The sequence below is a fragment of the Nilaparvata lugens genome, chromosome X (genome assembly GCF_014356525.2).
Source record: "Nilaparvata lugens isolate BPH chromosome X, ASM1435652v1, whole genome shotgun sequence".
Classification (NCBI taxonomy): domain Eukaryota; kingdom Metazoa; phylum Arthropoda; class Insecta; order Hemiptera; family Delphacidae; genus Nilaparvata; species Nilaparvata lugens.
In genome coordinates, this window is record NC_052518.1 from 29,389,006 (window position 1) to 29,405,966 (window position 16,961).

A 16,961-nucleotide genomic window follows, 5' to 3' on the forward strand; every position below is an offset into this window, starting at 1 on the left:
TATATTGAAGAAGACAAATAACCTGTGACGTATGACACCAACACGTCTTCCATTACAAGCTTGGAAGTTGCAGATGGAAAAAGATAGGCTACATTAGAAGACCGAGGCAGCGGTGGACACCGGAACAGGCTTCACAAGCCTAGTCCATGATGGATGATGATTATTATTACTAACACATCTTTGGCTGTACTGTTAATACTATTTGTAAGTAAAGTGAAAATGGAACATTTCAATTATGAAGAGATTCCAAAGTATCAAAGTAGGATCTACAAATTTCATGAAAAATTGAATTAAGTTAAGAGTGTATATGCTTAGTCCATTGAGCAAGCCATGGCCGTTGAGAGAATGCTATAATCTTTAACAGAATAGCATGTAATATTCTAATAAAGCATCAAGTTTTTAATCATTTATGCATAGTCCTTACAAGCAAAAACTCCAAAGGCTCAATTAAACCCAGAGTTTATTCATTCTGGTGAAAAAGATAAAATTTTCAACTGACGATAGCATGTCATTTTCTATAAAAGCATCTACTTTTTACTAATAGATATGCACCAACCAAAGAAGCCAAAAGGCCTAAGTAACCTCTAAGATCACATATTTCAGCTGATGAGAAAGATCTTCTGATTTCACTAAACTGACAACATAGCGTGACGTTTTCTAAGGAAGCATGTAGATACACTTGTTTGCGTCACTGGCCTATTAGCAATGAAGCCCAAAAATTAAAAAAACCCTAACAGCAGTCAACTGTATGTGATGATACATAGATACATAGGAGTTCATCTACTGCAATACTTGGTAGTAATAGAAATGAATGAGCCATGATTATGGACTTGATTCTATCTAATCATGATCAAGAGCAAATCCTGAACAAACAAAGGGAAGCCGTGCATAAAGGGCGGGAAACCGGTTTCGGGTTTTGGTCAGCCATCGATGGTGTGTAGGACTGTAGGTACCTTCTTCTTCGACATCCGACTCTTCGCGGATGGTGTCGCAAGTTTTAATGCGAGGGCTCTCATCAACCTCCATGTTACTAGAACTAGTACCAGTACCGGTTAGAGCTAATCTCTGCATCTTGTGCACCATTGCTATGGCATTCATTAATTGCTGTGAACAAACACAGGCACAAATTAACTGTACAAAACCAAATACACACTGTGATCCTTGTGAGACGGCCTTGCATTTCACACATCCAAACATGTCACACCAACAGCTTCACATTACAAGAAATTTTACTGTCATTTCATAAATTATACTCTTTTTTCAGAGTTGTAGAATTGATACATTATAGACATTGGAATACCAACACCAAACATTTTCTTGTTCTACTTAAATAACGTATAACATTTGGCAAGTTTCGATGCTCATGGCATCATTGTTATAGAAGTATGTAAAGCTGAAATTTTAACTTGTAGTAACCCAAGTTTTCTATAAAAAGTACAGCAAGGCAACAACGTATTGCCACAGATATTATTTGCATTGTCTCTGGTATTGGATTTTTATTTTATCATTGTGACTATTTACAAAACAATAATCCATTCACTGAGTCAAAATTATACGGCAGTATATTATTGAACATGAAGGCATGAACAACTGTTTAGGAATGATTGAGAGACTTTACAATCGTTTAATTGATGAATCCATAATAATTGATTGGAAGTTAACCCTTTTTGACTGCGGTTGTTGCCCACATAAGCTACAGGCTTGTCTGTGGGTAATGGGAAGGATGATGATAAGAAAAGAAATGCAGCTTGAGACCCGTAGTACTGAATGGCTTCCAGACGACCGGGAAGCATTTATGAATTCATAAATGATATTTAGCTGAGTCGGCTCGTCAAATGGACATCCGTTCAACGGGAGTAGCAGATATGCTACGTGCCTCTCAAGTTGTCTGATGGTTATCATGGAGCCTTTTCTTTTTCAGAGTTCCTCTCTTCTTCTTCATTTTTTCTCTCAAACACGGATAAGTCTCTCATAACACGGATCAGTGTTATTAAACATTTTTAGGAACATTATATTGACGATAAAATTGAGAAGAGCTACCAACAGAAAATATATGCTGTCAATATTTGGATTTCGTGTCTTTAGAATGTTTGATAGTACTATTTTATCCAATCAATTATTATTGATTATTATTATTATTCAATTCAAGAGATTCTCTCAATGATGCTTTCAACTGCGAAATACAGTCACGTATGTCGGTCGTATTTACAGAATCGTAGAAGTCACATGAAAAATTAGCTATCAAGAGCATAATGAAGTATATACTTTGTACCAGTAATCTGGATCTAAATTTCCTTGGAAAAACAGGTTCTAGTTTTCTGTCACAACAGTTAGCTACTGGTTAGCTGTAGTTACCTAGCTACAACATACCTATCGTAGATTGGGGAGTAAATTTAAAAGTAGAGGTGAGTAGCCTACCATAGGAGAGACAGTTAATTGAGATGCGAATTAGTCGAATCGGGTAATCGGGCATTCGAGTGAGAGTAAGCATGCCGACTAATGGAAGAGAATACATGCCGTGTTATACAACTCGTCACTTATTCAAGAGTGTCCAGAATCGGTTCAACCAACATGAGTAGTCTACAAGTCTAGGCTGGATGACATTAAAGATTAGAGGACACTCAATGTGTTCTTATGAATTTGTATTCACATCAACTATGCATTCTAGTTAGTCACACTCATTGAAATACTTGATAACAAGAGTGGTGTTTAGTGTGTATTTGAAAAGCCCTTATTCGATTAAATAATATTTTGTAAGTGTTTAACAAATAAACAAGTGTTTAGTAATAATCTACCGAGTGATTACACAATGCGTTTCATCAGTAAATAATGAGTATTTGATTGAATATCAATCCAGTCATTACCACTCACATCTCAAGCCTTAGACTTGTTTATTGTGGGTGATGAGATAAAGTGAGCTTTAAGAATGTCTGGCCAAATCTAAAATCAACCCCTGAACCAACAGGTTGATTGTTGGTGTTTTACAATATACAATGATAATTTACCATTGTATTACAATCAACGGATACAGCAAAAATCGCAAATAAGTAAAGAAAAGGGAACAAAACATCGCAATAGTGTATTTGAATGAGTTGTTGTTACACAAAAATAATAATACCGCGAACTAGACATATCAGAAACATGTTTATGTTAGTAGCTAACAGCAAAAATCTACTCTAAATAAGGAATTTTGAGGAAGGCAAATTTTACAAAAGCATTGGATAGTCCTCATCTTGGTTTTTTTAGGGTGTTACAAGACTCAAGGAAGATCAAAATACCATTTCAGTGAATCTAGAAGTTGGAGTGGATCAGGTAGTATAATATAGTTAGTATAGGAAGGATGGTTACGGTTAAGTAAGAGTTGGAAGCAAACTCGACTACAATGGTACCTATTAGTAGTAGTGCTAGTACAGTATTGCACATTGGTTCACCCAAATTTCTCCACTTTAGAGATAACTACAAAACACAAGCTTGAATTTGCCACAACTCAATGAAATATTTTTCAACACTTACCTTCCATCTCGATTTAGCAAAGTTCTTTTTCAATTGCTCTGATACGGTTCCATGAATATTCTTGTTGCTTGCTGCATTTCCTGATATCCTGGGAATATAATTTCAAAAATTAAAAAAAAATCGAACATGTTTGCGATTCATTGTTCACATCTCAACATATTTGTCGGCGGGGTTGGTCTAGTGGTAAGGAGCGTTACAGTACGGTATTGTCAGAACTGCCTGGTTGATGACATGGACGTTTAATCATCTCATCAATTCACCAACGAGACATCGAACTAAGATATCAAAAATAAGACCCAATTCACACAAAAAAGACTTCAGGCAGAAACGTGGCGCGAACATGGCACGTACGTGATGGAGGCGTGGCCTAGGCAATGTACACCAGACGGGTGATTCAGTAGAATTCCATTCAAGTGGGCTTTTTGCCCGTTCTCACTTCAAACAAGTGGCGAGGAAATGGCGTGCCCGTTCTTGTACGTCGCGAGAGACAAGGCAAAGAGACGAGGCCTTGGCGAGAAAGTGACTGCCCTTGCCACGTCTCTTCTGTGGACATTGACCCATTTATTTACATAGGAGACGTGAAAGGACTAAAGTTCGCGCCACGTCTTTGCCCGACTCTGTGGATAGGGCTCAACATTATTAGCTGTACATTATAAATAATGAAACATTAGAATATTGTTTAAAAATAAGTGTTAGGAAACACAATAATATCCACTCACTTATTTTACACTTTGAACAGAAAGGTTTGTATGTACTTATTTATTTCATTTCGCCCCCTGTGGGTTGGGGGAGCTTTGAGTTGAACATCGTACTCAAGAATGTGTTGAAAACCAGAATTCACCCACAGTATCCCTGCTTGTCGTAGGAGGCGACTAAAAGGGACTCCAAGGCAACTCCAGAAGTTTGCTTGCCTTCAAACCCACGGGATCTGCCCCATCAGGGCAGTTTCGGAGGGGCAAAGAAAAACCCTAGAGACCAGAGATGGGTGAAACTCCAGGCAAAAATGTGGGTCAAGAGGCTGAGTCGAGGGTGGTGGGCGCCGGGCGCCCTAGAGGCAGTTTGGCGTCCCCTCTCTCAGCGGAAGGACCTACAAAAAGACCAAGAGTGGAACTCACGTAGGTCATGAGTTTTGGGTGGAGAGACCAAACCTCATCACTGCTCAAAGAAGGGTGGCCATTTAGGCAAAACTTCTTGGGAGAGGTGAGGCTTTTGACCCTGCGAAGTTTCGGAGGGGCAAAAAGAGAAAAACCCAAGTAACCAGAGGTGGGTGAAACTCCAGGCACAAATGTGGGTCAAGAGGCTGAGTCAAGGGTGGCCGGGCGCCCTAGAGGAAACTTGGCCAGCCCTTCCTCAGCGGAAGGACCTTCAAAGAAGGCCAGGAGTGGAACTCAAGTAGTTCACGAGGACTAATCCACACTGGATTGCGACAAGCAACCAGGTCATGAATGGGATGTTAGTATAGTGAAAAACTCCTGATTCTTGTAAAGGACACAGGTATTGGTTTGCCTAACTAGCATACTACTTGGGAACACAATAAGCTTCGGTTGACGTGTGAGGTTCTTTGAACCTTTGAATCCTTGAATACGTCCCTTCAAAAAAAAAAAAATATTTCATTTTTGTATGATTTATTAATATCTTCAAATGTGAATAACTTTTAAACGATTCGAGATACCAATGTGCGGATTCCACCATTCATTTTATCTTGAACTTCAGTATCAGGATCATGTATCTTATGACCACCTTCCCATTTTCCCATTTAGAAAATGAAAATCCAGTTGGATTCAGACACACTGGTAGATGTTATCGTCTGCACAAGTAGAAAGGATTTCAATTCTTGTCCGGTTGCTACGTCTGCACAGGAAGCTTGCCTGGGTTTGCCTGCCCAGGTGAATAGTAACGTAAGAATGGTTGGACTCAACTATAATAATTGATGGTCTCAATGAATACTTACCAGGGGTGAGCTAGAGCTTGTCTGCAAGTGTACCTTTTATCTACATCAACACACATTAGCTGTCTGATAAAGTCTTTTGCTGAGTCACTGATATCATCCCAGTACGGCGAGTCGAAATCGAATTCACCTGCAAAATTATTCCGAAACCGTCAATCAAGAGGACAAACCGGGTTTTCTTGGAAATAGACTTCACACTAAAGAGAGTAAGCAAGTGATGACAATATAGCGTCACATAATATAATTTATTAAATTTAGTGATGTGAATGTTGTAGGTTTAGATTAGCTAACGAAAGTACCTTATTATAAACCGATGATATAGGGTGACACAGAATAACGGGAACTTTTAAAAACGCCATAAAACATTAGTGGGAAGGGCAAAAATGATTTTATTCAAACTAATGTAAAGTTCAAGACTTGTCATTTGTCATTCCTCCTGCACGAATACACTCTTGAAATCTGTGTTGAGATTCCTGAATGATTGCTGCAACATTTCAGCTGGGATATTGTTAATTTCATTTTGAATTGTCTGTTATGATTCAACCACAATTATTGGTCAAGTTGTGAAAACGTTTGATTTGAGATATCTCTACAAACAGAAAATTGCAGGTGGACAGATGATGGGACCAGGAGACGCAGATGTTGCAGCGATCAATGAGGAATCGTCAAAACAGATTTCAAGAGTGTACTCGTTCAAAAGGAAGCCATCTTAAAGAAGTAATTGTCAAAAAGTGATAGATGTTATTAATAATTCTCAAATGGCAAGTCTTGAACTTTACATTAGTTTGAATAAAATAATTTTTGCCCTTCTCACTAATGTTTTATGGCGTTTTTAAAGTTCCCGTTATTCTGTCTCACTCGTCTGTATATGTTTTCTAAAACTGCTCGTAAAACACTTCTTCATGTAACGTACTGAGAACTTATAGTAAAATATCTGATTTTTGAGTAGGTAACCAATAATCTATTTAACGCTCGCTGAGCATGCTCAGTAGGCTACGTTTTTTACTCTACCACTAGCTAAAATTGAGAAATTATATTTTTTTTGTCTAGGATCAGCTGATTGGCTCCTGGTTCTATCCATGATATAATTATATTCATTAAAGTTTCATGATGGCTGAAGTTCATAACCTCAACAATGGCAATAAAAGACCGGGTGTTTCCAAACTCCCTACCAATATTCTGGGGCATTGTTCCGGGGTACGAAACATATCTGAATATCACTTTCAAACTGTCCGAAAGTCCTTAGTTACTCACAGCCGCCATTTTTTTCACGTGCCATTTTTTCAAGATATTGACTGAACATACGGAAGTGAAACTTTCCACAAACATTCATGACAACTAGACAGAGCTAAATAAGATTATGACAATTTTTCAGATTCAGAAAACAAAATGGCGGCCATTTAAATTTGTATTTCTCAAATAACGAGAAACACCGTTGATTTAAAAAAAACTTACAAGGATGACTTTTTTTTTAGATTTAATAAAAAATTGATGTGGCAGATTTAGTGATAGGTGACCGCTGGAGGTTTGTTGAAGTGCACGCTAGGCATGCTGCTTAAGTCTGCCCCAATAATGCAACAATCTTCATCTGATTTGCATGTTATTCGTAAGCTATTTTAGATCATTACAAGCAATAAAAACGTTACTTAACCTTCTAAAGGAAGGTCACCTATCACTAAAGCTGTCATCTTACTCTATACTCAATATTCGTTCAATCTTTAAAACTGAGGTGTCAATCGAAAGAAGTTTCCTCAAGCAACAATAAATGGAGTCTTATTGATTGCATCATATTGAATCAATTGAGATAAACGTAGCTGAATTGAACTGAAATTATGGAGTATTATGGTACTTTCAGAAAAAAGGAATAAACATCAAGTCAATTAATTAAGGAAAACTCCAAAATCATTTGATTGTATCCAGTCTTTCAGTTTTACCTTGAAGCTTGCCAGATTATTCAACTGTTTCAACTCTTAAGGGTAAGCATATATCAAAGAGGTGTGGGTAAATATGTGGATCGACTAAAAACAAGCACTTACAAAACAATTACCTTTCAATATTTGTGCGAATAAATTAGCATCGTTTTCATCATAAAATGGAGGGTAACCGCAAAGTAGAATATAAGATATAACACCTATGCTCCAGACATCCACTGCCTTCCCATACGGCTTCTGTGCCAGGACTTCTGGTGCTGAAAAACACAAAAATATGATACGACTTAACAAATAAAATAGAGATTGATTTCAATCCAGCAGTCAGCTTGCAATTTATCTAGAATTCTCAAGTATTTTCATTTTATATACCTATATAAATTAAATTTCTTCATATTCAAGATGGCATTTATCAATTCCTGAAAAAAATTCAAATAGTAGACTACGAGGCTACTATTAAATAGAGTATATTTTAGATTGGAACCAGACAATGTGATAAAATTGCTTGAAAAGGAGAAATTTATAATAGAACTGTAGTTAATTTCTAAATTTCGCATTCTAAAAGTGGAATATTCATAATTTTCCAAGTCTGTAATAACTATTAACTACTAGTTAGTGAGGTGGACACCCTGCTGGATAATCCATTCATGGATGGGACCAGCACGATCACTTCGCTCGCCTGCATTTTTCACTTGAGCTTACATCCCTCTGTCAAATATTCACAAATATTGAATAGAGGCGCTCAAGCTCGATTAAATCACCAGTTTATTCAAATTATGATGCAGAGCAGGATTGAAGGAAACTCTAATTTGATGAAAAATAATACCCAGACAATATCATGGATATATGTATATATATCCTATGTATATCGTGAATCTATATATATATATATATATTATATATATATATATATATATAATATATATATATATATATATATATATAATTTGTAGCACTTAACAGAAAACACTTATAATATAAATTTATATAGTTTTATAATATAAATATAGACAGGATACACACGACACGGATAGATTAAAAACACTTAAAAAACTTACATTTAAACGAGAATTTTCGGAGAGCTGGGCCCCCTTTGTCAATCAACCAGGAAGTGAAGTAGTGAGATTTGAACATTCTAACGGTCGTGACCACAGAGACGCGGTAGAGACGTTGTGAAGACCATAGAGCACAGACGAACCCTCCGCACTGATTGAAGGAGCACTATGGGATCAGTTGGTGGGCCATGATGGGTTATTTCAAGCGGGAGATTTCAAATTTGAGTGGGTTATGGATAAGGAAAGGTGTAGATTATGAATTGATAGAAAAGAGGAGTTTAAAAATTAGAAATCCGAAATGAAATAAAATTAGAAAATGGAATTATAGAATTGAATTGGAATGAAATTTATTTTTATTTTTATTTTTATTGAAAATTTATTATATATTTGATAGCTATGAAATTTCTTATATATGATGGAATTTATTTCAATTTAATTGGACAGTTGGTGTAGAGTTGATAGTTATGGTACTATTGCTGTCTGCTAAGACCAGGACTGGAAGCAGCTCCAAACACCCAAATAAAAGCCAATTCTTTCGTCTTGACATGTATGGAGGGAGCTGTGGGAGGGAGGGTGGCAAGGACTTTGACTTTGAAGCATTGGTCAAAGTTCTTGTTGTGCTCAGAGCCATGGGTGGGGATGGGTAGGGAAGTATTATTTTTTAAGGAAGCCCTGTGATTGTTGATCCGGAGGTTTAGGGCAGTGGTGGTTTCACCTATGTAGAAGGCAGGACAGATGTTGCAGGAAAGGAGGTAGATGCAATTTTTGGAGATGCAATTACTGGATTGGTGGATTTGATGGGTGTAGTTGGTGATAGGACTGGTGAAGGAAATGGAAGGATCAGTGATAGGGCAGGTTTTACAGCGGGGGCGTTTGCAGGGTAGGGTACCAGGTGGAGTTGGGATTTCATCAGAGGTGAGTGATTGGTTTTTATTAAAAATTCTTTCGAGGTTGGGAGGCTGCTTGTAAATGAGGGTGGGTGGTTGCTGGAAAAGGTGTTTGGTAGAGGGATTGAAGGAGACGACATGGAACAGATCTTTAAGGACAGGCTTGAGGTTTTCAATTCCAGGGAAGTAGGTAGTGCAGAGCTTTGGAGTTTGTGGGATTTTGGAATTTTTTGGTTGGATTAGTGTCTGTTTTGGAGGAGATTTGTTTCTGTAACAACCTTTCAGGATAGTTACATTTCAGGAGGGATTGGTGGATTTTTTTGAGGTACTGGTCAAGGTGGTGGGGATCACTGCAATTTTTTTGGCCTCGGATTGAGAGGGAACATGGGAGGGATCGTTTGATGTGGTAGGGATGGCAACTCTCAAAGTGTAGGAACTGTTGAGTGTGGGTGGATTTGGTGAAAGTATTGGTGGATAAGGTATTGGAGTTGGAAAGGATTACATTGACGGAGGATTCAGAGATATTCCAGGTGAAGGAGACAGAGTAGTTGGAGTTGAGTTGATTGAGGAAGTGGGAGAGGGTATCATGTCCATGATGCCATATGAGGCCTCATATATATATATATATATATATATAATATATATATATATATATATATATATATATATATATATATATAGAGAGAGAGAGAGAGAGAGAGAGAGAGAGAGAGAGAGAGAGAGAGAGAGATTATATGGATATCCCATGTATATCGTAAATCTCCATCAAATAAGATTGTATTTGTTTTTCGGCATGACAAGCATTATTGATAGGATTCATTCTAGAATGTATTATTGCTCTTGTGATGTATCTAGAAGTTTCAGTAATTTTTGTATGGAGCCCATTAACTGACAAAACACATATATTTTAGGGATGTTATACTACTCATGTTGGCATTAATTAATATGGACTGTTGTTTGATGCCATAGACAACATTTTTAAGCTCAGCTAGTGATGATAAAATCATGGACTTTTGATATGCTGATGCTTTAACTTTTTTGGTGTTCTATGCAGTAATTTTTTTGCTTTTTGTTTTTGATTTCAGTAGGTTAGTGTATCATGTTTATTTATAATGTTTTATTGTTGTATTGGATTTTGTTTAATGGATGAAAAAATTTCCTGCTCCATAAATTTATTTTAGGGTGCATTGCTCTTATTGTTCAAGACTATGTACACTAAAATTTTCCTAATAGCATGAGTTGTTAATGTGGGTGTTCTTAGTCATTTCTGTCACAGGAAATTTTTTTTTTTGTTCAAGGTGGGGTAGTTGTAATATTACAATACTTTAACACTTTTAGAATTTCAAATTGGGCGCTGTTAATGTAGATCAATTTTAATTGAACACAAAATATCAAACATCAATCTTTTCTTCAAACATTGATATTCGATATCCATTCATTAGTTATTTGGAAAAGATCCATTTTGGTTTAGTAAATTATTAAAATACATTTGAGAAATATAAATTTATTATCAAATATTAAAATTATATACAGCAATGACTTAGAACTAACCTAAATTAATTAAACTCTAAAATATGTGTTTTATTTGGTGCAGTTGGCAATGCAAAACTAATTGTTTTGCATATCCGCTTTCTTTTTTTACTTGCTTTTTCTCTTCTGCCATGAGCTGGTCTCTTAAAATGTGCTCGTAATAATGTCCTTTGATAAATTTATTTTAAAGTTTTATTTCTGCCAACTTCTTGAAACTTATATTAATTTTGTAGTAGATGTAAACTCAGTGAAAGCAAAATATGCTATGAGTTCTTGTTTTTCTCTTGGTAATTTTTCTGTAATTCCTAATTTATAATATGTCTTTCAACCTAACCTTCCGAGCACATTGTATGATTTTTCATGCATTAACGATAATTCTGGATTTTTGGTATGGTGTTTCTTTATTATTAGTATTATAAGATTTTAGTGTTTGTCATGTTCGAGCTCTGTAATATGCTTGAAGTGTTGCCCAATACATATTTCTTAGTTAGCCAAAATGCTTTCAAGTCATTATATTTTCCCTCCTCATATTAGAATTAGTTATGTTAGGATAAATTTATACAGGGCTACGCAAGATTTATATAAAAGGAAACCGATGTCTTATCCAACACAAGTTTTGGCCCAACTGTCCAGTACAGTTTAATCACCGAAACACACCAAATTGATACCCCTGTTTTGGGACAGCACCCCAAATTGTTATCCCTGTTGTATGACTTCACCTCAAATTGTTACCCCTGTTGTAGAACCTTACCAAAATTTTTACCTCAAAATTTTTTTTCTCAGTGATCATTATTAAGTATAACAGCCATGTCTGATAAATCAGGAAGTAGTGATGATGGAATGTCTAGAGACACTGTCTTACTAGAAAATACATCAAGCAATCTTGAGGAATTAAGTACTAGTGATCATTATATTGATGAAAATACGGTCAGACATGTATTTCTAGATCAGGTTAGCTTTAATCAAAGTTATAATCAACTAGTAATATGTTTTAAGTTGACGATGATAGCCTACATTTAGTATTAACTAACTCAAACGAGGCGTCTACAAAGACTAATGGTCCAGTTAATACTACCACTATGGATACCAATACTAGATTATTACAGTTAATGAGACAAATACAAGACCAATCTAACAAGATTCAAGACCAATCTAGACAGAGTCAGGAACAATCTGAGCGACTTGAGAAGTCTATTCAAGAAGGTAACTTGGAACTTCATGAAAAAATCAACGAATGTAATGCAAAGATTAATAAAGGTAATGAAAACATTGAGAAGTTAAGGTTGGATAGCATGGCAATGAAGCAAGAAATCTTAGCTGAACAATACAAGATAAATTCTGAATTGAGGGCCTTAGTGAATGAAAATCAGGAAAACATTTCAAAATTGCAGGATAAAACCCTTAATCTCGATTCAAACATTAGTTCTATTAATATTAAGATTAGCCATGTTGAAGATAAAGTACAAGCTGTTAATGAAAGTGTCGAAAATTCTAAAGTTAAACTTGACCAACACATTATCACTTTTGAATGTGAAAGAGATAACCAAAATAAAAAATATCAGGATCTGTTATCTAACCTCAATAAAGTCCAAAATCATATTGATCATGATCAAGAGGAAAATTGTTTTGTAAAAAATAAATGTAACAAGAATGCTGCAGCAATCACTAAGTTAGATGATTATGTTCGTGAAACAGTTGCTAGTAATTTATCTAACAATGTAGCTCACAGTTCTTCCCAATCCCCTAGACAAGACTTTCAAATGAGCATTGATTACCGTAACCCCATGAACACAATATGTGAAAATCGAACATTTTTTTTCAGGTGAAAAAGTCAAAGTGAAAAATTGGTGCAATTGATATAACGTTTCATGTAAACGCGTCCATATAAGAGGCTGGACGCCCACCAAACCTTTGGGAAATCACAACCAGGGATCGTAGCCTACATATTATACATAAATACACAAACATATACATATATATATATATATATATATATATATTATATATATATATATGATGATTATTCAAACCTTCTGCCATTGAGTGACGAACGTATGCGTAATCAACGTATAGCACCACATCTATAATAACAATTTTCATTTTATAAATAATATATTTATTGTACTTAATAATTATTCACTTTTAATTATTTTATTTTAAAATCAGAGTAGAATTCAATTCAATTTATAAAAGTTTGATTGGGCCTCTATCTAGCTCTCTACATCTACTCTACTTGCCTACTCTACTGTATCTATGTTTCTACTATATCTATGATAGAAACTCGCCTCGCATCTTGTCTTGCTTTGTTGAACTTGCACGCTGAACGGTTTCCGCTTATCAACAAAATACAGTAGGTAAGTACAAATAAGTTTATTCTCTCTCAACCAGATTTTTGTGTGATTAATCCTTGATAAATATTTTCATGTAGGTAGAAAATAATCATCTGATAGTTGCAGTGATAGTAGTTTTAATTTTTCTGCTCAAAATTTTCAAGTTTATTTCAATATTATTGAAACTTTCGGATTGTTTAGTGTTATTTCCGGCTCTTATCAACCCTTTGAAATTCAAAATTCATCAGTCATATCTCGAATACGTATTCTCTGAGTGTTAATCTTTGGTGAAAACAGAAATTTTAAACTTAACTTTACTTTGGACTATTTATGTGCCAAAATCAAGGAATTGAAGAAGTTTTGGGCAATTGCCTGTTTCTCTTTCCAAATATTGTATTTGTGACTGTTCTAATAAATAAATAAATAAAATAAATTATATATACTCTCTTTCACATGCACTCCAACAATTAACTCATGCTGATTGCCAAACACGATAAACTCATGGTTTAGTTAGGTTATATTCATGTTTTAAAATAAATATTGAATATATCATTTTAATGAATAAAGCAAGAGAAAAAAACTAGGCTTATACTTTAGTCCTGTAACTGATTACGCAGCTTGATGGCTGAACTTATAAAGTTTAAATAGAAATAAAAATAAAAATCTCAGGACCCTTTTTGAATTATTTTATCACAACATGTTTCAACATTGATGCCATTTTCAAGTGATCACTTGATCAAAATGGTATCAATGTTGAAACATGTTGTGATAAAATAATTCAAAAAGGGTAGACTACTGAGATTTTTATTTTCTATTTATATTACAAGTAGCCCTATACAGAAAAGAGATTATGAAGTTTATTATTGTACATGGTAAACTTGAGCCTACTTCTCAAGATGCTATCGCATTTTGCTTGAAATGTGTTTGAGGGCAATCCATTATTTTATTATCACTCTGTATTTTTAAATTAAAAAACAGCATAGCCGACCTTTATAGGCCTTAGGAAAAGCTTGAATTTAGTGCATAAAAAGTGTTATCAACCTCCATCTTTTAGGTTAGGTTGTAGAATAATAGCTAGTACAGCAGTCCGACGCTATTGCTCATGCACATGGGCAAATTGAAATTATTTAATTATGTAGAAAAACTGTTTGAAATTGCAAATTATATGAATAAAGCTATTTTGTTTTTGTTCAAACCATGTTTGTAACCATAGGCCTACAATTTACTCAAGATAAATGTACTTTAATCCCATGTAAATGAAAACCGCTTGCTACGATAAATAGAATATTGAATGATTTCATCCAGGAATATATTGTTGCCCTTACAGTACATAGATTTCATGTGGAACTGTACCCTAACTTACATTTTACTTGTTAGACAGCCTACCTATTGAAATTTATTAACGTACGTTTATTGTTTACCCAAGTACTCCATTAAATGCTTAATGAGTTAGGTAAATTAATAATCTACTAACTCACTAGGGTACAATGGAATCATAATTGACGTTTCATAGATGCAGATAATTATGTTGGTTGGGAATGAATGGATAACCATATTAAGTTGAGAGATATCATACTATAGGCCTTTATGAAAATTAAAATATGTTATGTCCATTCGCCTAGCTGTAGATTTTCTAATTGTATTGTTTTGCCTCTAGGAACTTGGATATGGAATAAATTGAATAGTGCATAACATAGCTAAAATGCCAAAATTCAAAGTTGAAAATACGAAATCGCCGACAAAAGTTTCTAAAAGACATTTATATAGTGGCGAAGCTGAAGGGGAATCTGAGAGTCTGAGACTCCCCAAAATTAATTACGATAAATGTGAATACTATTTTTTATTAGCAAGCATATAGATATCTTTCCAAATTTGGATAAAAGTTGGCCAGACCGCCTAACAGACTGTTATGTGGCTCCCTCTATCTGGCCGACAGTCGAGTCGACTGGCTATACTTTCACCATGGTGAGTCTCGTACTTATAAAGGTGCATACAGACTGTCGCTCTGCTCCGCAGCAGAGCGATTGATGATCGACCGGCGAGCAACAGTGGTTCGACCGGGGAACGCGAGAAGATCTAACATCTTCCATAACGTTCATGATGGGTGCGTGGGCGGTCCGACTGTTGTTCAATGGTGGTACGAGGGCGGTACCAGGGCGGTACGAGGGAGGAGCGTGCTCGGTGTGGGTTGGAAGCACGAATATGTGTACGCAGCTTAAGACTCCTATAGGCGATGTAAGTGATGACATAAGCCGTTGCTATGACGCCATTTTGGTTTCTAAACAAACCGTTGCTATGGAGAGAGAGCATGTTATTCAAATGAGACTAAAACATCACCTTAAATTTACGAGTATATCAATGAAATAATAGATTTATAAGAGTTGAGAATATTTTTTTCAAGTTCTACACACTCAAATCATCAACTCTCAGTATTTATTCAGATCACATAAATTTTTTTTGGGACAGCCAAAGCAGAAAGTCTCACGAAGTAGAGCTTAGTACCATGTCTGTTGTCTGCTATGGAAAACCTATGTACCTGTAGAGAAAGTTGAAGTGCAATTTTAATTATTACCTAAAATTTCATTAGATTGTTATAAAGTTGTAATTTAAAAATTCATATGAATTTATTCTGTTTTCCTATTGTTTAGTGTAACTGTTAGAGTAGACTAAAGCTTAAATAGGTTAGGTGTTTTGGTTTAGCCTAGGTACTTACTTATAAGTTTGGTGTTGAGGTTTTCTGAAGTATATAATTGTTTTCAATTGATGTGAAATAGTAAGATATTGAATGAACTCAACACAGTAGAAAGATGTAGATGCTGTGACCACTAATCATGCTTCCTACATTCTAACTAAATGGTGATGGTGTTACAAGAATTTAAAAGGGGTAAGTGAACATGTAAAGTAAAGCAAATAATTATGTATTTTATGTGCTACATTTCCTGTTAACATAATTGTATTTGAATTATTGTATTAATAATTTCACTAATGTAGTTATTCTAGATAAATTTGATTTTTATTAACAATAACATAACCTAAAAATGTAGTACAGAACTTATAGAGGCGAGCTAGACCTTGAGATTTTCAGGAAATCTGAAAAAAATAGTATGTAGCCTGCCTTTTCACTGTAATGTTTACAGTCAGGAACAAAGAAAATGTTCGTTTGCTTCAAACCATATTCATTTGTGATCGAAATCAGACTGTATACATTTTCAAATAAACATTTCTAAAGTGAAACAGCAGACTGTAAAACTTCCAGCATATGCTGTGACAGTAAACTTATATTGAAAACAAAATAATAATTAAACATTTCAGGTAAGAATTCATGTGGCACTTTAACTTTCTCTTCAACTAGGCTTACCATAGCAGCCTACATATATAGTACTATGCACTACTTCGTGAGACTTTCTGCTTTGACTGTCCCAAAAAAATTTGTTCGATCTGAATAAATACTGGAAATTGATGATTTGAGTGTGTAGAACTTGAAAAAAATATTCTCAACTCTTAGAAATCTATTATTTCATTGATATACTCGTAAATGTAAGGTGATGTTTTAGACCCATTTGAATAACATTCTCTCTCTCCATAGCAACGGTTTGTTTAGAAACCAAAATGGCGTCGTAGCAACAGGTTACGTCACACTTACATCGCCCATACTATACTCAGTGAACTCTAAACTAACTGGAATGGACTAGCAACACAAAAAAAGTGAGGCAGCTGGTAAAGATAGGCAACCCGCATTGCTGTGGGATTCGTTCATTTTGTTACGCATT

At 35.2% G+C, this 16,961-nt stretch overlaps 1 protein-coding gene across 7 annotated transcripts in view; it reads right to left on the minus strand.

Annotated features, from left to right (window-relative positions):
• LOC111044471 (calcium/calmodulin-dependent protein kinase type 1) overlaps nucleotides 1–16,961 on the minus strand; it is a 393,028-nt gene that overhangs the window by 24,927 nt on the left and 351,140 nt on the right. For 4 of the 7 annotated variants that reach the window (XR_005573327.1, XM_039443135.1, XM_039443134.1 and 1 more), the window contains 4 exons: nucleotides 7,509–7,649; nucleotides 5,465–5,591; nucleotides 3,514–3,601; nucleotides 954–1,104 (listed from right to left, as the gene is read on the minus strand). Coding sequence is in view for 5 of the 7 variants with exons in the window: in XM_039443135.1 (XP_039299069.1) it covers nucleotides 954–1,104; nucleotides 3,514–3,601; nucleotides 5,465–5,591; nucleotides 7,509–7,649 (507 nt within the window). In the remaining 2 variants the exon portion in view is untranslated. The remainder of the gene's footprint in view (nucleotides 1–953; nucleotides 1,105–3,513; nucleotides 3,602–5,464; nucleotides 5,592–7,508; nucleotides 7,650–16,961) is intronic. The other 3 variants (XR_005573328.1, XM_039443136.1, XM_039443138.1) reach the window with 1 other exon arrangement.